Genomic DNA, 23171 nt, shown 5'->3' on the forward strand with positions numbered 1-23171 from the left:
GTGGGACAGCTATCCTTCTGCTAGTTGGGATGAGGGAGAGCTACCCTTCTGCTGCCTGGGCTGAGGGACATCTATTCTTCTGCTAGATGGGATGAGGGACATCTGTTCTTCTGCTAACTGGGCTGAGGGACATCTACTCTTCTGCAAATCAAATCTGGATCTTTTCACACTTGTACTGTAAGTTTATGGCCTCTATGCCTGTATGATTGAATGGTCCAAAATGTTAGTGCACCAGTGCACTTCTATTTGCCGAAGAAACATAGAGAGAAAACATTCTTCCTCCACTGGAGACCATAACATGGGGCAGTAGATCAGATAGTCATATATAAATAAGCCTTTTGTTTATGGGAGCTTGCTGACACTTTTTCTTTTTGAAGAGGAGGACAACAAAGTAGATGAAAAAGAAGAGTGTTTGAACCAGCAGAACGGGGAAAACTGCATAAAACAAGAAGATGAAGAAGGAAAAAGAGACGATAGTGGAAAATTTAAATTTATGTTTAATATTGCCGATGGTGGTTTTACAGGTATTAGTGTTAAACTGTGGATCTTGATATTACACCATAAAAATTGCTATAATTAAGCAGTCCGCTATAGTTACATATATTACTTACCAGAATAATTCCACCTATCATGTTTAAGATTTTGAAAATGAACCACCCTCCTCTTTTGCTTCTGCATTATGGAGAGGTTCTTTCCCAGTTGGTCACCCTGCTCTACACTGGTGGGGTACATAACTACATTGGGCCTCATAGTGGAGAACCCAGTAAGCAAGTAGGCTGCAAGTCATATCCCATGTAAGCATTTGCTGCCGTCATTGCTCCACTTGAGGCTACAGAGTCAAGTCTTCCAGAGTGCCACCTGTTGGGCTCTTGGTGGCTGCACAGCATTGACCGGAAGCAGTACAATGATGAGAGCAGTAGGTGAGGTCGACAATCACAAATTGTTTTAGGACTAAAACAAAATAATACATTTAAAAGCGGACAATATTTAATAGCACAAACGAGAACATATAAATCAGACATTGCGATAAACTCATACAGTCGGCATTACATCTGTCAGCAGCTGCTGCTTGGCCAACCTATGGGGGAGACGTATTAAACCTTGGAGAGAGATAAAGTGGGTAGAGATGAAGTATCAACCAATCAGCTTCTTACTGCCATGTTACAGGCTGTGTTTGAAAAATGACAGGTGCTGATTGGTTGGTACTTTTTGTAATCTCTTTCCAAAGCTTGATACATCGCCTGTAGATGAGATCATTGGACACCTTGCCTTATGTTATTTTCCATTTCAGATGTATTAAATTTTGACCAAGTGAAAGAAAAGTATTATCTTCCTGAAAAAATTACAGTATATATATATATATATATATATATATATATAAAATGTAACATTGTTTTATTTATTTCCTCTATAAAGTATTGTATGTGTAGATTAGTTAAGCTGAGAGCTAAGGACTAAAGTATGAAAGCAACATACATTGTTGAATATAGGCCCTCATTCCGAGTTGTTTGCTCGCAAGGCGATTTTAGCAGAGTTACACACGCTAAGCCTCCGCCTACTGGGAGTGAATCTTAGCTTCTTAAAATTGCGAACGATGTATTCGCAATATTGCGATTACAAACTACTTAGCAGTTTCAGAGTAGCTTCAGACTTACTCGGCATCTGCGATCAGTTCACTGCTTGTCGTTCCTGGTTTGACGTCATAAACACACCCAGCGTTCGCCCAGACACTCCTCCGTTTCTCCAGCCACTCCCGCGTTTTTTCCGGAAACGGTAGCGTTTTTATCCACACGCCCATAAAACGCCGTGTTTCCGCCCAGTAACACCCATTTCCTGTCAATCACACTACGATCGCCGGAGCGAAGAAAAAGCCGTGAGTAAAAAAACTATCTTCATAGCAAAATTACTTGGCGCAGTCGCAGTGCGAACATTGCGCATGCGTACTAAGCAGAAAAACGCTGCGATGCGAAGAAAATTACCGAGCGAACGACTCGGAATGAGGGCCATAGTCTTTTTGTAAATTGCTCCTACTGTATAGGAGCTGCCATACAGCCAATGCACCAAGAGCTTAGGATCCAATCTATCCACCGTGTGTGTATGACAGGCGCTGTCTAAGTCATCTGTGTAGGAAACTCAGGGGGAGATATATCAAAGCTTGGATAGATATAATGTAGAGAGAGAAAAAGTACCAACCAATTAGCTCATAACTGCCATGTTACAGGCTGTGTTTGAAAAATCTCAGTTAGAAGCTCATCGGTTGGTTCTTTATCTCCCCACTTTATCACTCCCCACGCTTCGATGACTCTCCCCTTAGTCCACTCTTCTGGTATCTTTTAGCTCATGAACTTTGCCAGTCTGGCACCATCTGTGTTGGTTGGTGGCTTCTATAGATAGTGAAAAAGCTTTATCTGTAGTAGTAACATTGGGCCTAATTCAGCATGTATCGCTATTCAGAGAAATTGCTAACTGAGTGATTATCGAAATGACTGCGAATGCGTAGCGTTTGCATTGCTCATGCGTGACAAGTAATAGCAACTGAAAATGCGTACAGATCGTAATTGCAATGTAGCCGTTGTTTGTCTGACAGGAAGCCGGTGTTTGAGTGGAAACCTGCCGTTTTATGGGTGTGTCAGATAAAAGGCAGGCATGCCCAGGCTTTTCGGGGGAAAGTCTCTGACGTCAGCACAAACCACTTCCAGGTCGTCTCTGTCGCAGATTAGTTGCCGCCTCAGACCTACTTACATTTGCTCAGGCGGAAAAAATTTTTTCTCGATGTTCCGGAAATTGCGTATGCATCTGTGAATGGATGGCGAACTGCGATGCATTCGCAAACTTCCACGAGGCGTTTCTACTTGCAGACAGCTGCAATTTCTCAGCATAATGATCCATGCTGAATTCGGCCCATAATCCTGAGTTTGATACACCTTTGCCTATGTAACAACGCAGCACTACTTAGAGTAGATTGTGTACAGTGCTATATATACTTGTGGTTGTTTGTTTACATGTTTTTGTTCATCTATTTCAGAGCTTCATACGCTTTGGCAAAACGAGGAACGAGCTGCTGTATCTTCTAGCAAAATCTATGAAATATGGCACAGGCGACATGACTATTGGCTGCTTGCCGGAATTGTCACGTATCCTTCAGTAACGCTGAAATGAGACGCAGAGTTAATGGGGGTAATTCAGAGTTGATCGCAGCAGCAAATTTGTTAGCAGTTGGGCAAAACCATGGCCCTCATTCCGAGTTGTTCGCTCGCAAGGCGATTTTAGCAGAGTTACACACGCTAAGCCGCCGCCTACTGGGAGTGAATCTTAGCTTCTTAAAATTGCGAACGATGTATTCGCAATATTGCGATTTCAAACTACTTAGCAGTTTCAGAGTAGCTTCAGACTTACTCGGCATCTGCGATCAGTTCAGTGCTTGTCGTTCCTGGTTTGACGTCACAAACACACCCAGCGTTCGCCCAGACACTCCTCCGTTTCTCCAGCCACTCCTGCGTTTTTTCCGGAAACGGTAGTGTTTTCATCCACACGCCCATAAAACGCCGTGTTTCCGCCCAGTAACACCCATTTCCTGTCAATCACATTACGTTCCCCGGAGCGAAGAAAAAGCCGTGAGTAAAAAAACTATCTTCATAGCAAAATTACTTGGCGCAGTCGCAGTGCGAACATTGCGCATGCGTACTAAGCAGAAAAACGCTGCGATGCGAAGAAAATTACCGAGCGAACGACTCGGAATGAGGGCCCATGTGCACTGCAGGGGGGCAGATGTAACATGTGCAGAGAGAGTTAGATTTGGGTGGGGTATGTTCAAACTGAAATCTAAATTGCAGTGTAAAAATAAAGCGGCCAGTATTTACCCTGCACAGAAACAATATAACCCACCCAAATCTAACTCTCTCTGCACATGTTATATCTGCCCCACCTGCACTGCATGTGATTTTGCACAACTGGTAACAAATTTGCTGCTGCGATCAACTCTGAATTACCCCCAATGTCCTAACTTAACAAAGCCAGCATTAAATGTTGTTGAAACCAATAGATGTGGCCTAGTGTGTCGAGCTGTGCTGATGTAAATAAGATCAGCCCAGTGCTCAGGCCACTGACACACAGAGAGCCTTGTCCCAGGGTGCTATACATCTTTTCTCACTTTCTGATTTGTCACTGGGAAATTGGATGTCAAATGGGTGTAAATTACGCCAAAGACACGTGCACGTGTCCGCACATGTACAGAGCTGTACGCAATTCTGGAAGGTTACGCCTCTGGGTAGCAAATGCGGCTGGTGTAGGACTAGTCGTCATCATCAGTTTGTACTTGCGCTTTTCCTGTAGCATGTACAGAAAATACGCCTCCTAACTGCGACCAGACGTATGCGGCCCATAGATCTAAGCCACCATTCCCCGTTCTGCCTATGCTGATCTGATTCTCCAATCGGCGGACATCAATGATCGCTAATCTGTCAAGGGGAATCTGCAAAAAAAACGGCATGTTAAAAATCCCTGACTCGCCTTTTTTGGTCGGAATCTCTGAATAGAAGATTTCCAACATGTTAGATTTCCCCAATCCCCCGGCCCAGACATCGACAGAGCGTGCATTGTCCTGATACCTACCTGATGTATGGGCCCCATAGCTTGCTGGTCTGCTTATGCCACATTTTGTGAACTTGCCCTGACAGAACTTTGCCTACGTGACCCCTGTCCCAGACGTAAGTGTACATACTTTCATTCTCGCACGCACAGTGTAAATTCACATACCGGCACATGTACATCTCTGCAGCAGCCCCACTGTGTATGTGCAAAGCCCACGTCCTAAGTGTACCCACTATGGTTTATGTAGGAGAATGAAACACAATTGTTTTAGGAAAGATATTGATGTAGCCATAACACTGACATAGAGGCTACGTCCCAATCGGGATGCGGTTATGTTATCGGCAGTCGGAAGACCGCTGGGATACCGCACGGTGAACACCCTGACAGTCGGCATGCCGACCAACAGGGACGACATCCACACAGCGGGAATAGAACTGATCGTGCAGCAGGCGAGCGAGTGAGCTTTGTTGCGCTTGTGCCCCCCCCGCCGACCATCTGAAAGCCGGTATCCTGCCGCCGGTATCGTGACCGGCGGTCTCCCAACCTCCGGTCACACGAACCCAACCCATCACTCATACAATCAGCATACAGAATATCATGCTGAGACACAATGGGCCAACAGTTCGTTTGGGTAGGGGGGTTACAGATTTGTCTTGGGTCCTCTTACCCACAGTTACCTGCCATTACTGACCACTCCCACTGGTTCCACTCACCCACCTCAATCACCGATACTAACCATCTGTACACCACGCTGCCAGTTGTAGACAAATACTCAGCTTTCCCACCATCAGATAGCCCATCTGCACATTACAGTTGCCCGACACTCAGCTGTTACCCCCATCAGATAGCCCATCTGCAGATTACAGTTGCCCGATACTGAGCTTTCCCCCCATCAGATAGCCTATCTGCACATTACAGTTGCCCGACACTCAGCTTTCCCACCATCAGATAGCCCATCTGCACATTACAGTTGCCCGACACTCAGCTGTTATCCCCATCAGATAACCCATCTGCACATTACAGTTGCCCGACACTCAGCTGTTACCCCCATCAGATAGCCCATCTGCACATTACAGTTGCCCGACACTCAGCTGTTATCCCCATCAGATAGCCCATCTGCACATTACAGTTGCCCGATACTCAGCTGTCTCCCCATCAGATAGCCCATCTGCACATTACAGTTGCCCGATACTCAGCTGTCTCCCCATCAGATAGCCCATCTGCACATTACAGTTGCCCGATACTCAGCCTTCCCCCCATCAGATAGCCCATCTGCACATTCCAGTTGCCCGATACTCAGCTGTCTCCCCATCAGATAGCCCATCTGCACATTACAGTTGCCCGATACTCAGCTTTCCCCCCATCAGATAGCCATCTGCACATTCCAGTTGCCCGATACTCAGCCTTCCCCCCATCAGATAGCCCATCTACACATTACAGTTGCCCGACACTCAGCTTTCCCACCATCAGATAGCCCATCTGCACATTACAGTTGCCCGACACTCAGCTTTCCCACCATCAGATAGCCCATCTGCACATTACAGTTGCCCGACACTCAGCTTTCCCCCCATCAGATAGCCCATCTACACATTACAGTTGCCCGACACTCAGCTGTTATCCCCATCAGATAGCCCATCTGCACATGGCAGTTGCCCGATACTCAGCTGTCTCCCCATCAGATAGCCCATCTGCACATTACAGTTGCCCGATACTCAGCTGTCTCCCCATCAGATAGCCCATCTGCACATTACAGTTGCCCGATACTCAGCCTTCCCCCCATCAGATAGCCCATCTGCACATTACAGTTGCCCGATACTCAGCTGTTACCCCCTTCAGATAGCCCATCTGCACATTCCAGTTGCTCGATACTCAGCTGTTACCCCCATCAGATAGCCCATCTGCACATTACAGTTGCCCGATACTCAGCCTTCCCCCCATCAGATAGCCTATCTGCACATTACAGTTGCCCGATACTCAGCTTTCCCCCATCAGATAGCCCATCTGCACATTACAGTTGCCCGATACTGAGCTTTCCCCCCATCAGATAGCCCATCTTCATATTCCAGTTGCCCGACACTCAGCTGTTACCCTCATCAGATAGCCCATCTGCACATTACAGTTGCCCGACACTCAGCTGTCTCCCCATCAGATAGCCCATCTGCACATTACAGTTGCCCGATACTCAGCCTTCCCCCCATCAGATAGCCCATCTGCACATTCCAGTTGCCCAATACTCAGCTGTCTCCCCATCAGATAGCCCATCTGCACATTACAGTTGCCCGATACTCAGCTGTTACCCCCATCAGATAGCCCATCTGCACATTCCAGTTGCCCGATACTCAGCTGTCTCCCCATCAGATAGCCCATCTGCACATTACAGTTTCCCGACACTCAGCTTTCCCACCATCAGATAGCCCATCTGCACATTACAGTTGCCCGACACTCAGCTGTTATCCCCATCAGATAGCCCATCTGCACATTACAGTTGCCCGATACTCAGCTGTCTCCCCATCAGATAGCCCATCTGCACATTACAGTTGCCCGATACTCAGCTGTCTCCCCATCAGATAGCCCATCTGCACATTACAGTTGCCCGATACTCAGCCTTCCCCCCATCAGATAGCCAATCTGCACATTACAGTTGCCCAATACTCAGCCGTTACCCCCTTCAGATAGCCCATCTGCACATTACAGTTGCTCAATACTCAGCTGGTACCCCCTTCAGATAGCCCATCTGCACATTACAGTTGCCCGATACTCAGCTGTCTCCCCATCAGATAGCCCATCTGCACATTACAGTTGCCCGATACTCAGCTGTTACCCCCATCAGATAGCCCATCTGCACATTACAGTTGCCCGACACTCAGCTTTCCCACCATCAGATAGCCCATCTGCACATTACAGTTGCCCGACACTCAGCTGTTATCCCCATCAGATAGCCCATCTGCACATTACAGTTGCCCGATACTCAGCTGTCTACCCATCAGATAGCCCATCTGCACATTACAGTTGCCTGATACTCAGCTGTCTCCCCATCAGATAGCCCATCTGCACATTACAGTTGCCCGATACTCAGCCTTCCCCCCATCAGATAGCCCATCTGCACATTCCAGTTGCTCGATACTCAGCTGTTACCCCCATCAGATAGCCCATCTGCACATTACAGTTGCCCGATACTCAGCTGTTACCCCCATCAGATAGCCCATCTGCACATTCCAGTTGCCCGATACTCAGCTTTCCCCCCATCAGATAGCCCATCTGCACATTCCAGTTGCCCGATACTCAGCCTTCCCCCCATCAGGTAGCCCATCTGCACATTACAGTTGCCCGATACTCAGCTTTCCCACCATCAGATAGCCCATCTGCACATTACAGTTGCCCGATACTCAGCTTTCCCCCCATCAGATAGCCCATCTGCACATTCCAGTTGCCCGATACTCAGCTTTCCCACCATCAGATAGCCCATCTGCACATTACAGTTGCCCGATACTCAGCCTTCCCCCCATCAGGTAGCCCATCTGCACATTACAGTTGCCCGATACTCAGCTTTCCCACCATCAGATAGCCCATCTGCACATTACAGTTGCCCGATACTCAGCTTTCCCCCCATCAGATAGCCCATCTGCACATTCCAGTTGCCCGATACTCAGCTGTTACCCCCATCAGATAGCCCATCTGCACATTCCAGTTGCCCGATACTCAGCTTTCCCCCCATCAGATAGCCCATCTGCACATTCCAGTTGCCCGATACTCAGCCTTCCCCCCATCAGGTAGCCCATCTGCACATTACAGTTGCCCGATACTCAGCTTTCCCCCCATCAGATAGCCCATCTGCACATTCCAGTTGCCCGATACTCAGCTTTCCCACCATCAGATAGCCCATCTGCACATTACAGTTGCCCGATACTCAGCTTTAGCCCATCAGATAGCAACGCTTACACTTCCATTCCCGAGTCTGTGATTATGACCTTTTCCCTGTTGCCATTGTGAGTCTTGTATGCGCTTCATTACTTATTTGTGTGCCTTGTGTGTCGCCTGGCATGTGTGATCTTTATTTATTGGTAATTAAAGGTTACGGCACCCTTGGAGGTTACAGAGAACTTTATTTTTCTGCCTCTTCTCCTAATGATCCCTTTGTATGATATTCATTTTCTTCCTAGCTGTCACGATCCATTGCCTGAGTAATGATCTGTCTGTCTCCCTGTACCGCTCCTTAATTCCTACCCTTAGACATGGCTATGCCCGCTGGCAGGATATCCAGAATGACCCCCGGTATTTAATTTTAAATGAGCCCTTTAAGTCAGAGATTCACAAGGGGAACTACTTGGAAATGAAAAATAAATTTCTTGCACGAAGATTTAAGGTTTTTGTTTCTTCTAGTTTTATATTTGTATAGCAGTGGTATTTGTATGGCTTTATTGCATATTTATTATAAGCTTAATTCTTCTAAGCTCTGTTTGTTAGTACATATGAATGCATAGTAGATCTCAGGTACAAGATGGGCAGTGTGGTTGGATCTGTATGGACTTAAAGATGCAAAACAAGGTGCAGTGTTTGGGAGGAGCTCGGACAAGTGTTCCGATATAAAGTGTCAGCACTCATACCACACTACGAGGGGGAAGAGGGTTGTGTGTGTGTGTGGGGGGGGGGGGGGAGGGTCAGCCATAGCAGACACCCACGGAGGGTTAGGGTAGGGTAGGGTTGGAATACTTACCATGTCCGATGTCGGGATCTTCGCTGTTGGGATGCCGCTGTTGGTCATGTGACTGTCAGGATTGCATACCAAACCTGGGTGGATGTGACAGGGCACATCCACCCGCCTGTCCTCAATAAAGGAATCACCATAATAAGATGATAGGCGTCACAACATCAGCACATTCATCCTGCAAGTTTCTCGCTGCTGCTGTTAGAATTCCATTGATCTGATTGGCTACAGGTGGCGTAATCATTTCAGAAGATATATGGATGTGTTGGACACTAAGGGGTAAATTTATTAAGAATCGTGTTTGGTGCTAGTTTAAGCACACTGGGGTTTTGCTGGGACACATTCATTTTTTTCAAGATCAAACACTCACATTTACTAAGAATTGCATTTGATAGAATCGTGTTTTCTATGCGGTTGCGTTTAGTCGTGTGTGAGTTCAGTCGCGTTGTGCCTGAATTCAGTAGACCTGCCTGTGGGCAGTGTGTGTTGCAGAAGCCTGCATAGATCAGTGTGATCTGTGCAGTAAATGTGTGGGGCAGCACGGATGGTGTAATGGTTAGCATTACTGTCTCAGCACTGAGGTCATGGGTTCAATTCCCACCATGGCCCTAACTGTGTGGAGTTTGTATATTTTCCCTGTGCTTGCATGGGTTTCCTCCGGGTACTCTGGTTTCCTCCCACAATCCAAAAATATACTGGTAGGTTAACTGGCTCCCAACAAAATTAACCCTAGCATAGTGTGTGCGTGTACGGGTGGTAGGGACTATACATTGGAAGCTCCACTTCAGCAGGGACTGATGTGAATGGACAAATATTCTCTGTAAAGCGCTGTAGAGTAAAAAAAAAGTATAATCAACACTGGGCTGTTTGAGCCGACCCTGGTCCTGAAAATACAGGAAAAATGTTGTGTAGGGTCCCCTATATTAAATAAACCCGCACCAGGCTCAACTAGCAGGGGGTTAATGTCACAAAATATACTGGTAGGGTTTCTGGGTACTCAGATCCCCCCCTGCGTGCGCTACTGGAAGGCTTCTACAAAGCACACTGCTGAGTAGGACGTCTATTTTGGTCTGAGTTTGCTCCGTGTTTATAAACACGATTATTAGTAATTTTCCGCGTTGTGGGGGTAATTCCAAGTTGATCGCAGCAGGATTTTTTTTAGCAATTGGGCAAAACCATGTGCACTGCAGGGGAGGCAGATATAACATGTGCAGAGAGAGTTAGATTTGGGTGGGGTGTGTTCAATCGGGTGGTATTCATGTGACCGCCGGTCAGCTGACCGACAGTCACATGACCTCCTCCACCAGCCCGATGGGTCACTGTCCCGATGGTAGGCATGCCGACCAACAGGGACTATTTCCACTCGTGGGTGTCCACGACACCCATAGAGTGGGAATAGAACCCGTGCAGCGTGGCGAGCGCAGCGAGCCCGCAAGGGGCTTGCTGCACTCGCCCCTCCCCGCCGGGATCCCGGCGTCGGTATGCTGCCGGGATCCCGGCGTCGGTAAGCTGACCGCCGGTCAGCCGTACTACACCCTGTTCAATCTGCAATCTAATTTGCAGTGTAAAATTAAAGCAGCCAGTATTTACCCTGCACAGAAACAAAATAACCCACCCAAATCTAACTCTCTCTGCACATGTTATATCTGCCTCCCCTGCAGTGCACATGGTTTTGCCCAATTGCTAACAAAAATCCTGCTGCGATCAACTTGGAATTACCCCCTGTATCCGTTAGTATGGAAAGTACTTGTGAGTCAATATTGTATTGACTTCTATTTGCGGGTTCGGCCGTGTTTTGCAGTTCAAATCGTGTTTTTACTCCCATGTTTGACTCCCGCATTTGAAAAACTATCCAAACTCGCACAAGAATGCAACCTCAGCCAGACACGACTCTTAGTAAATTTACCCATAAGAATGATAACAAATAGCCAGTTCTGATCCTAGTCAAATCCATACGCAATTGCTGGCCTAAAATATATAAAAATGAGTTCACTTAACTGTAACAATCCTGTTTTTCCCCAGCTACTGGAACAGGCACTAGTGATTGAAGAACAGCTCAGACGAGCAGCGTATCTCAATATGACCCAGGACCCGAACCACCCAGCCATGGCACTCAATGCCCGCCTGGCCGAAGTGGAGTGCCTCGCTGAGAGCCATCAGCATCTCTCCAAAGAGTCCCTGGCAGGAAACAAACCTGCTAATGCTGTGCTACATAAAGGTTTGTGACTGTAATAACCCGCTCATACCACTAGATGGCGCACGTTCCCCGGACTGCCACCATGGAAAAGTGCTGTAATTGTGCAGATTGTAAATAAATATGTTTCAGAAAACAAAGAGTTTTCCCTGAGTGTTCAGTGTAGATTGTGTCAATGATGTTAGTAGCAGGCTATGTTATATGGTACAGTACTATCTCTTTATATCACCGCTTAGGACACAGAACATAGCAGAACAGCTAGCAAGGTGTTATAAAGAGGGTTCGCATAGAATTTTGGTAGAGGAGGGGCGCTGCGTATAGTGGGTGTGTATTCCTTACTTCCCCTCCTTCCACAAGTCTGATTTCACCTCCCACAATCAGCACAGTGAAGGATGACCGTCAGGTTTGCAATTGGTCAATGAGTCAAATATGCCAATGGTGGTATTTGATGCACTGTATGGATTTAACACGATAAACCCCTATATATAATATTAGACCCTCTTTAGCGGGTGGCTCATTGGCCGGAGGCGGCTCCTAGACACATTTTTCTTTTTTTTATTACCAATGTTGAATAAAGGGTTTGTCTATTCGTAATCAACACAACCCATTTATGAAATTTTTCCAGGGACGCAATGCGAATTGGTTGTGGCACTGGCAGCCCACTCTCAGGGAACGTTGGGGGTCATTCCGAGTTGATCGCTAGCTGCCGTTGTTCGCTGCGTAGCGATCAGTGTAAAAAACGGCTAATCTGCGCATGCGTATGCACCGCAATGCGCACGCGCGACGTACGGGTACAAAGAGCATTGTGGTTTTGCACAGGTTCTAGGGAAGCTTTCAGACGCACAGCTGAACGCAGGAAGATTGACATGAAGTGTGCGTTTCTGGGTGTCAACCGACCGTTTTTAGGGAGTGCTTAGAAAAACGCAGGCGTGTCTGGTAAAACGCAGGCGTGGCTTGGCGGGTGTGTGACGTCAAAAGCCGTCCCTCCATCGTTAGATTCAACGCACACGAAGAGTAAGTTCAGGGCTGGTCTTGTTTTGCACAAAAAGATTTTGCAGGCGCTCTGCTGCACAAGCGTTCGCACTTCTGCAAAGCGTAAATACACTGCCCAGTGGGCGGCGACAATGCATTTGCACGGCTGCTAAAAACTGCTAGCGAGCGATCAACTCGGAATGACCCCCATTATACGCAGGCTCGCATAGCTTTAGACACTACTGATTGTGCTGATTCTGTCTCCGCTATCATTCACACACCTTAGCAAATGGCACTAGCCAACGGAGGAGATGCATAACAAAGAGGATCAAAAAAGGAATCAGTTAAAAAGCACATGACGTTTTTTCCAATGGATAGAATTTGAGCTCAGGAGCAATCTAACAATACTTCATGCTACTTGGTATAATATGTATCAATGTAAATACTCTATATGATAAAGGACTATGGGGGTCATTCCGAGTTGTTCGCTCGTTATTTTTTTCCGCTACGGAGCGATTAGTCGCAGTGCGCCTGCGCCAAGTAAATTAGCACAAAAGTTTGGTATTTTACTCATGGCCTAACGAAGATTTTTCATCGTTCTGGTGATCGTAGTGTGATTGACAGGAAGTGGGTGTTTCTGGGCGGAAACTGGTCGTATTATGGGAGTGTGCGGAAAAACGCTGACGTTTCTGGGAAAAACGCGGGAGTGGCTGGAGAAACGGGGGAGTGTCTGGGCGAACGCTGGGTGTGTTTGTGACGTCAAACCAGGAACGAAACTGACTGAACTGATCGCAGTGTAGGAGTAAGTGTGGAGCTACTCAGAAACTGCTAAGAAATTTCTATTCGCAATTCTGCTAATCTTTCGTTTGCACTTCTGCTAAGCTAAGATACACTCCCAGAGGGCGGCGGCCTAGCGTGTGCAATGCTGCTAAAAGCAGCTAGCGAGCGAACAACTCGGAATGAGGGCCAATGAGACGAGACGTCCTCTAGGTTTTTAATGTTGTGAATTTTAAAGTGAGCATGCATTATTATTATTATTAATTACTTATATAGTGCCTACATATTCTGATGTGCTTTACACTTATGTACATTAAAGGATTCAGGGGAAGAAGCCTGGACAGATGAAACGCGTTGGAAATTGTGATTTTGGACCCTTTCATCCTGAAAATGGGCTTTCCCAAGTTTTATCCCATGAGCTGGCTTAATACACTTTAGATGTATGCACTGTTTCAACTCTTATTTTGTTTTGTGTGTGTATATATATATATATATATATATATACACACACACACACACACACTACAATCTACAGAAGACTCAAAACATTTAATCTGTGATGGCTATACAGTATATGTGCATGTATGTTTGTGGGTCATGCGGATACTTGTGTCCTGTTCTGAAGCCTTGAGAGGGAATCTTCCGGAGACAGACAGCTGACAGTGCCATAGGTGCTACAGCATGCTGACTGCATAGCCCTGATTGTGGCTGGATAAGCGGACCAAACCTGTATACAGGACATATGCTTGGTTTACCTAAAGTCAACACAACTCACAGAATAAATTTAGGGTGTATAATTTAGGGGTACATATACATTAATCGGATGGGGAAAATGGCTGAGCCATTGGTATTATCTGGTTATCCCTATAAAACTATGAGATAGGTATTCCGATATGTTACCAACACAAATCAATCATACAAATTTCACTTGGTTACATGGATTCATTTTGCTGACAAATATAAAATTGTGTAATGATATATACCGTGGTATATAAACCGGCGCTTAGGTCATAACTTGCTTTGACAACTGAAGCAGCTGCTAGTAAAGGGGTAGTTAGTCCCTTGATACCAAAAGAAATATATATACAGAAATAGCAGCGCTAGTTGATGAATGTTCGTATACACAATGTTAATAATCAGATAATATCAAATTTAATTAGATATAAATGAACTTATAAAAAATCTCACAAAACTTCTAAAACCTCATATATAGGGTAATTAAAACAGCACATACAGTATGCAGAGTCTCCATTCCTGATTTAATACCTCCTTGTCCGCCTTGGTAAACAGTCCCGGTTTGTTGTATGTGTCTGAGGATGTAAGTACCTAAGTCACTGGAGGGTTCCTTGCACTGGGTAGTTTAGTTCCAAGTCCTCACAAGAGCTGTGACAATGGGGGTCATTCCAAGTTGTTCGCTCGCAAGCGGATTTTAGTAGATTTGCTCATGCTAAGCCGCCGCCTACTGGGAGTGAATCTTAGCATCTTAAAATTGCGAACGATGTATTCGCAATATTGCGATTACACACCTCGTAGCAGTTTCTGAGTAGCTCCAGACTTACTCGGCATCTGCGATAATTTCAGTGCTTGTCGTTCCTGGTTTGACGTCACAAACACACCCAGCGTTCGCCCAGACACTCCCCCGTTTCTCCGGCCACTCCTGCGTTTTTTCCGGAAACGGTAGCGTTTTTTCCCATACACCCATAAAACGGCCTGTTTCCGCCCAGTAACACCCATTTCCTGTCAATCACATTACGATCGCCAGAACGATGAAAAAGCCGTGAGTAAAATTCCTAAGTGCATAGCAAATTTACTTGGCGCAGTCGCAGTGCGGACATTGCGCATGCGCATTAAGCGGAAAATCGCTGCGATGCGAAGATTTTTACCGAGCGAACAACTCGGAATGACCCCCAATATTTGATACAATCCAAGTAACTGGTAATTGTAATCCAAAGGATGAGAGTCCAATTGCAGGAGGTTGGTCCGGAGGGTGCTGAATATAGTCCCCAATAAGGTCTGTGACAGTCTTACGCGTATCACTGCTCCAGGCAGCTTTTTCAAAGGTGACTAGGTGGTAACTTTTATGGGATTCAAACCTATGATAGGCATACTTTGATAGTTTATCAGCTGAGCTAACCAGTCTGCACTGTCATAACTTATCAGAGGCCAGCAGTGTAGGAAATGATAATGCATATTGAATTATTGACTGTGCAGTACTTATCTACAGATACAGTGAGTAATGCTCATTCTTTACTATGGGTCTAGTACTCCACACGAGTAACCCCAATAGCAGTGTGACAGTAATGAGTTTCATTTGAATTTGGTTTTTATTTTTTTTACTTAATCCTTATGCACCTTATTAACTGCAGGACTTGAGCCAGGTTTATAGAAACGTTTGATACACTGAATTTATTATCGGGTGGCTCTTATGGTCTGAGCAAACTTCATGTCACATAGCATTTCTTTTTACATTTTTAAATCATGGGATCTAGATCTGAAATGCTGTTCTATCGACCCCTCTCTTTCCCCATCCCTGTATTGTTATCATGAGGGAGATGTAGAAAGAGATAAAGGGGGTCATTCCGACCCGTTCACACGCACTGGTTCTTCGCTGCGTGCAAACGGGTCGGGACTAAGGCTGCGCGGTGCCCGCTATGTGCACGCACGTCGTTGCGGGCAGCGACGCCGCTAGTGCAGAAAGTGATTGCGGCGGCGATCGCATGAAGACTGACAGGCGGGAGGCGTTCCGGGGCGACAACTGACCGTTTTCAAGGCGTGGTGAGGCGATCGCAGGCAGGTCCAGGCGTTTGGAGGGTGGATGTCTGACGTCAATCCCGGGACCTTCGTTGCTGGATCCGTCGCACAGGGTAAGTAACTCTTACCCTGGTCTTGTTTTACTTGAAATTTTTTTAGCATAGCAGGGCTGCACAAGCGATCGCAGCCCTGCTATGCTAAAATACACTCCCCCATATGCGGCGTCTAGTTGATCGCACGAGCAGCAAAAAGTTGCTACGTGCGATCAACTCGGAATGAGGGTCAAAGTACCAACCAATCAGCTTCTATTGCAGTCTGTGCAAAGTAGAACATTCTGTGTAAGGTTATTATCATCTGTGTGTGTTATGTAGGAAATCCCTTAGAATACAATTAGAAACATATTTCTGTCTATGATATAGTCTTGATTGTGCCTGCAGCTGATGTTAGCCAGAAACTGCTGGATAAAATGGATATAATAAGGTTTAATAATAAGGTTTTAATAATCAGTGTTGGAATAAATAAGATACCGAAAACCAGCCACTCATCCGTAGCGATTACTCCCATATATAATATAGGCAGGAACTTGCCACCCGGAAATACCAGCAATGTATGACGCTCGGTTAACATGTACCAGGATTAACTTCTAAGTAATTAGCTGGAACCAATGGAGGTCTGGAAAAATTCCATACCAGTCAGACCACGCTGGGAGCCATCAGGCATTGTGGGTTCTAGTACAAATGAAACCTCAATAAAATATAACTTAGAATGTGACTTGTTTTCTCCAGTGAATACTGTGCTTTCACACATGGTGTCTTGCAGTTCTGAACCAACTGGAGGAGCTGTTAAGCGACATGAAAGCCGATGTGACCCGGTTGCCCTCTATGCTGTCTAGGATACCACCCGTGGCTGCCCGCCTGCAGATGTCTGAGCGCAGTATCCTTAGCAGGCTGACCAACCGAGGAGGTGACACCACAGTCCAGGTCAGGTGATTCTATTGGCATTCTCATATAAGATAAGCTACACAATCTACAAGGAACTAGTGACATCACTGCTACAGATGTGTCCTTTCTTACTGTTGCTGCTGTTTCACCGTAGAGCACATCTCGGCTTGCCAGGCCCTGGCCGGAATGGCTGTGCCGAGTGTCTTTTTTGACCCCCCCAAAGCACGCATCTTATTTGTATCATTAAAACATCTGGAAGTGACAGCACTACATGTCTAGCATACACAGACCACTGGGGCTTGTGATATTTGTACATCTGTGAGCAAATGTGTCTAATGGGGAGATGTATCAAACCGTGGAGAGAGATAAAGTACCAAGCAGTCAGCTGCTAACTGTCATTTCTCTTATGTCCTAGAGGATGCTGGGGACTCCGTGAGGACCATGGGGTATAGACGGGCTCCGCAGGAGACATGGGCACTATAAAGAACTTTTAGTATGGGTGTGCACTGGCTCCTCCCTCTATGCCCCTCCTCCAGACCTCAGTTAGATTTTGTGCCCAGAGGAGATAGGGTGCATTACAGGGAGCTCTCCTGAGTTTCTCTGAAAAATAATTTTGTTAGGTTTTTTATTTTCAGGGAGCACTGCTGGCAACAGGCTCCCTGCATCGTGGGACTGAGGAGAGAGAAGCAGACCTACTTAACTGATAGGCTCTGCTTCTTAGGCTACTGGACACCATTAGCTCCAGAGGGAGTCGGAACGCAGGTCTCCCCCCGCTGTTCGTCCCAGAGCCGCGCCACCGTCCTCCTCACAGAGCCGGTAGATAGAAGCCGGGTGAGTATAAGAAGAAAAGAAGACTTCAAGGCGGCAGAAGACTTCAGATCTTCACTGAGGTAAGCCATTGCTCCCACACACTACACACACTGAACAGGCACTGATGGGTGCAGGGCGCAGGGGGGGCGCCCTGGGCAGCAATATAAACCTCTGGACTGGCATTATGTGGATATAGGCTGCGGAGGCAGTGTATATATCAATACCCCGCCATTTTTTTATACAATTGAGAGGGACCGAAGCCCGCCGCTGGAGGGGGCGGAGCTTGGTCCCTCAGCACTAACCAGCGCCATTTTCTCCACAGAGCACTGCAGAGAATCTGGCTCCCAGGACTCTCCCCTGCTGAACACGGTGACAGAGGGTTGAAAAGAGGGGGGCACTTGTAAGACGCAGTGAGTGTATTACACGATATTATATATATATATATATATATATATATATATAAAAAAGCGCTATATCTGGGAAATTGTTTCCAGTGTCAATTGGCGCTGGGTGTGTGCTGGCATACTCTCTCTCTGTCTCTCCAAAGGGCCTTCTTGGGGAACTGTCCCCTTATAGATATATCCCTGTGTGTGTGGGGGTGTCGGTACGTGTGTGTCGGCATGTCTGAAGCGGAAGGCTCATCCAAGGAGGAGGTGGAGCAGATGATTGGTGGGTCTCCGTCGGCAACGCCGACTCATGATTAGTTGGACATGTGGAATATGTTAAATGCAAATGTGACCTTATTACATAAGAGAATGGACAAAGCAGAGTCCAGGGAAAAAGCAGGGAGTCAATCAACGGATTGGACTGGGTCACAGGGCCCTTCAGGGTCTCAAAAATGTCCCCTATCCCAAATAGCAGACACTGATACCGACACGGATTCTGACTCCAGTGTCGACTACGATGATGCAAAGTTACACCCAAGGGTGGCCAAAAGCATTCATTATATGATTATTGCAATAAAAGATGTTTTGCATATCACTGATGACCCCTCTGTCCCTGACGCGAGGGTGCGCATGTATAAGGAAAAGAAACCTGAGGTAACCTTTCCCCCATCTCATGAACTGAATGAAGTATTTGAAAAAGCTTGGGAAACTCCAAACAAAAAACTGCAGATTCCCAAGAGGATTCTTATGGCGTTTCCTTTCCCTGTACAGGACAGGGTACGATGGGAATCCTCGCCCAGGGTGGACAAGGCTTTAACGTGTCTGTCCAAGAAGGTGGCGCTACCGTCTCCAGACACTGCAGCCCTCAAGGATCCTGCGGGTCGCAGACAGGAAACTATCTTAAAATCTATTTATACGCATACGGGTGCTTTGCTCAGGCCGGCGATAGCATCGGCATGGGTTTGTAGCGCTGTTGCAGCGTGGACAGATACCTTGTCGGCTGACTTTGATACCCTAGACAGGGATACCATTTTACTGACCTTAGGTCACATTAAAGACGCAGTCTTATATATGAGAGACGCTCAAAGAGACGTTGGGCTGCTGGGTTCCAGAGCCAACGCCATGGCTATTTCTGCGAGACGAGCTCTGTGGACCCGCCAATGGACGGGTGATGCAGACTCAAAGAAGCATATGGAGGTTTTACCTTACAAGGGTGAAGTTTGTTTGGGGATGGTCTCGCGGATCTGGTTGCCACAGCTACCGCGGGTAAATCTACTTTTTTACCTTTTGTTCCCCAACAGCAAAAGAAAACTCCACAGTATCAGATGCAGTCCTTTCGGTCACATAAGGCCAGAAGAGGTCGGGGCTCCTCTTTCCTCACCAGAGGTAAGGGTAGAGGAAAGAGAACACTTGCTTCGGCTAGTTCCCAGGAGCAGAAGTCCTCCACGGCTTCTGCTAAATCCACCGCATGACGCTGGGGCTCCACTGAGGGAGTCCGCACCGGTGGGGGCACGTCTTCGACTCTTCAGCCAGGTCTGGGTTCTTTCAGACGTGGATCCTTGGGCGATGGAAATTGTATCCCAAGGCTACAAACTGGAATTCGAAGAGGTGCCCCCTCGACGATTTTTCAAGTCGGCCTTGCCAGCTTCTCCCCCGGAGAGGGAAGTAGTATTAGCTGCAATTCAAAAGCTGTGTCAACAGCAAGTGATTGTCAAGGTTCCCCTGGTCCAACAGGGAAAAGGGTACTATTCAACCCTGTTCATGGTCCCGAAGCCGGATGGTTCGGTCAGACCCATTTTAAATCTAAAATCCCTAAACCTGTACTTGAAATAGTTCAAATTCAAGATGGAATCGCTCCGGGCAGTGATCTACAGCCTAGAAGGGGGAGATTTTATGGTATCACTGGACGTGAAGGATGCCTACCTTCATGTCCCCATATATCCTCCTCATCAGGAGTACCTGAGATTCGCTGTACAGTACTGTCACTACCAGTTTAAGACGCTGCCGTTTGGGCTTTCCACGGACCCGAGGATTTTCACCAAGGTGATGGCGGAGATGATGGTGCTCCTGCGCAGGCAAGGAGTCACAATTATCCCGTACTTGGACGATCTCCTGATAAAAGCGAGATCGAGAGATCAATTGCTGGAGAGCGTGTCGCTCTCCCTGACAGTGCTACAACAGCACGGTTGGATTCTCAATCTGCCAAAGTCACAATTGGTTCCAACGACTCGACTATCATTCCTAGGCATGATTCTGGACACGGAACAGAAGAGGGTTTTTCTCCAAATGGAAAAAGCCCAGGACCTCCAGAACATGGTCAGAGACCTGCTAAAACCAAAAAGAGTGTCTGTTCATCAATGCACTCGAGTTCTGGGGAAAATGGTGGCAGCGTACGAGGCCATCCCCTTCGGCATGTTCCATGCGAGGACATTTCAGTGGGACCTTCTGGACAAGTGGTCAGGGTCCCATCTACAAATACATCAGAAGATAAGCCTGTCTCCCAGGGCCAGGGTGTCTCTCCTGTGGTGGCTGCAGAGTGCTCACCTTCTAGAGGGTCGCAGGTTCTGCATTCAGGACTGGGTTCTCTTAAACACGGACGCGAGCCTCCGAGGATGGGGAGCAGTCACACAAGGAAGACATTTTCAGGGACTATGGTCAAGCCAGGAGGCTTGTCTACACATCAACGTGCTGGAATTGAGGGTCATATACAACGGCCTACGACAGGCGGAGAATCTTCTTCGCGACCTACCGGTGCTGATTCAATCAGACAACTTCACAGCCGTGGCTCATGTAAACCGCCAAGGCGGGACAAGGAGCAGAGTGGCGATGGCGGAAGCCACCAGGATTCTTCGCTGGGCGGAAAATCACGTAAGCGTTCTGTCAGCGGTCTTCATACCGGGAGTGGACAACTGGGAAGCAGACTTCCTCAGCAGACACGATCTCCATCCAGGAGAGTGGGGACTTCATCAAGAAGTCTTTGCAGAGATAACAAGTCATTGGGGACCTCCTCAAATAGACATGATGGCGTCACGCCTCAACAAAAAGCTTCGGAGGTATTGTGCCAGGTCAAGGGACCCTCAGGCAGTAGCGGTAGACGCCCTAGTGACACCATGGGTGTTTCAGTCGGTCTATGTGTTCCCTCCTCTGCCTCTCATCTCAAAAATATTGAGAATTATAAGACGAAAAAGAGTACAGACAATACTCGTTGTTCCAGATTGGCCTCGAAGGGCCTGGTATTCAGATCTTCAGGAAATGATCACAGAAGATCCGTGGCCTCTTCCTCTCAGGGAGGACCTGTTGCAGCAGGGGCCCTGTGTATTCCAAGACTTACCGCGGCTACGTTTGACGGCATGGCGGTTGAACACCGAATCCTAGCTGGGAGAGGTATTCCGGAGGAAGTCATCCCTACTCTGATAAAGGCTAGGAAGGAGGTGACGGCGAAACATTATCACCGTATCTGGAGGAAGTATGTATCTTGGTGTGAAGCCAAGAATGCTTCTACGGAAGATTTCCATCTGGGCCGTTTTCTCCACTTTCTACAGACAGGAGTGGATATGGGCCTGAAGTTAGGCTCCATTAAGGTACAGATTTCGGCCCTATCTATATTCTTTCAGAAGGAATTGGCTTCTCTCCTAGAAGTCCAGACTTTTGTGAAGGGAGTGCTGCACATCCAGCCTCCTTTTGTGCCTCCTGTGGCGCCTTGGGACCTTAATGTGGTGTTAAGTTTCCTAAAATCTCACTGGTTTGAGCCTCTTCAAACGGTGGAATTAAAATTTCTCACTTGGAAGGTGGTCATGTTATTGGTCTTGGCATCTGCAAGGCGGGTGTCGGAATTGGCGGCCTTGTCTCACAAGAGCCCCTATTTGATTTTCCATGTGGATAGAGCAGAGTTGAGGACTCGTCCTCAATTTTTGCCTAAGTTGGTTTCTTCATTTCATATGAACCAACCTATTGTGGTGCCCGTGGCTACGGATGACTTGGAGGACTCCCAAGTCCCTGGATGTAGTCCGGGCCTTAAAAATTTATGTAGCCAGGACGGCTAGGGTTAGGAAAACAGAGGCTCTGTTTGTCCTGTATGCAGCCAACAAAGTTGGCGCTCCTGCTTCTAAGCAGACCATTGCTCGCTGGATCTGTAACACGATTCAGCGGGCTCATTCTACGGCTGGATTGCCGTTACCAAATTCGGTAAAGGCCCATTCCACTAGGAAGGTGGGCTCTTCTTGGGCGGCTGCCCGAGGCGTCTCGGCATTACAGCTTTGCCGAGCAGCTACTTGGTCAGGTTCAAACACTTTTGCATAATTCAACAAGTTTGATACCCTGGCTGATGAGGACCTCGCGTTTGCTCAATCGGTGCTGCAGAGTCATCCGCATTCTCCCGCCCGGTTTGGGGCTTTGGTATAAACCCCATGGTCCTTACGGAGTCCCCAGCATCCTCTAGGACAGGGGTGGCCAGACTTTTGGAGTCGGCGATCTACTTTGAAAGCTAAAAAGCTTTTGTGATCTACCTAGGAGGAATAATAGCACGCGCCGTAGGCGTGCACAAAAAAAGGGGCATGGCATAACAAAAAAGTAGGCATTGTATAACAAAAAGTGGGCGTGGTATAACAAAAAAAGGGACGTAGTCTTGCTGCACAGAGTGTAATGACTGCCTCACACAAAATAACACATTGGTCCCCACAGGTAAAAACCTCAAACACATATGCCCTCACAGTGCCAGATACACACATGCCCCCACAGTGCCATGTGCCCACAGTGCCAGATATGCCCCCACAGTGCCAGATACAGATATGCCCCCACAGTGCCATGTGCCCACAGAGCTAGATATGCCCCCACAGTGCCTTGTGCCCACAGTGCCAGATATGCCCCCACAGTGCCAGATTACAGATATGCCCCCACAGTGCCATGTGCCCACAGTGCCAGATATGCCCCCACAGTGCCAGATATGCCCCCACAGTGCCAGAGTATAGATATGCCCCCACAGTGCCATGTGCTCACAGTGCTAGATATGCCCCCACAGTGCCAGATTACAGATATGCCCCCACAGT

The 23171-nt window shown here is 47.3% G+C and overlaps 1 protein-coding gene across 5 annotated transcripts in view; it reads left to right on the forward strand.

Annotated features, from left to right (window-relative positions):
• CHD5 (chromodomain helicase DNA binding protein 5) overlaps positions 1 to 23171 on the forward strand; it is a 477691-nt gene that overhangs the window by 447904 nt on the left and 6616 nt on the right. For all 5 annotated transcript variants that reach the window (XM_063943432.1, XM_063943431.1, XM_063943430.1 and 2 more), the window contains 5 exons: positions 378 to 524; positions 3026 to 3134; positions 8821 to 8953; positions 11318 to 11513; positions 16809 to 16969. In XM_063943432.1, coding sequence (XP_063799502.1) covers positions 378 to 524; positions 3026 to 3134; positions 8821 to 8953; positions 11318 to 11513; positions 16809 to 16969 — 746 coding nt within the window. The remainder of the gene's footprint in view (positions 1 to 377; positions 525 to 3025; positions 3135 to 8820; positions 8954 to 11317; positions 11514 to 16808; positions 16970 to 23171) is intronic.

This window comes from Pseudophryne corroboree, chromosome 10 (genome assembly GCF_028390025.1).
Source record: "Pseudophryne corroboree isolate aPseCor3 chromosome 10, aPseCor3.hap2, whole genome shotgun sequence".
In the NCBI taxonomy this organism is placed as follows: Eukaryota; Metazoa; Chordata; class Amphibia; order Anura; family Myobatrachidae; genus Pseudophryne; species Pseudophryne corroboree.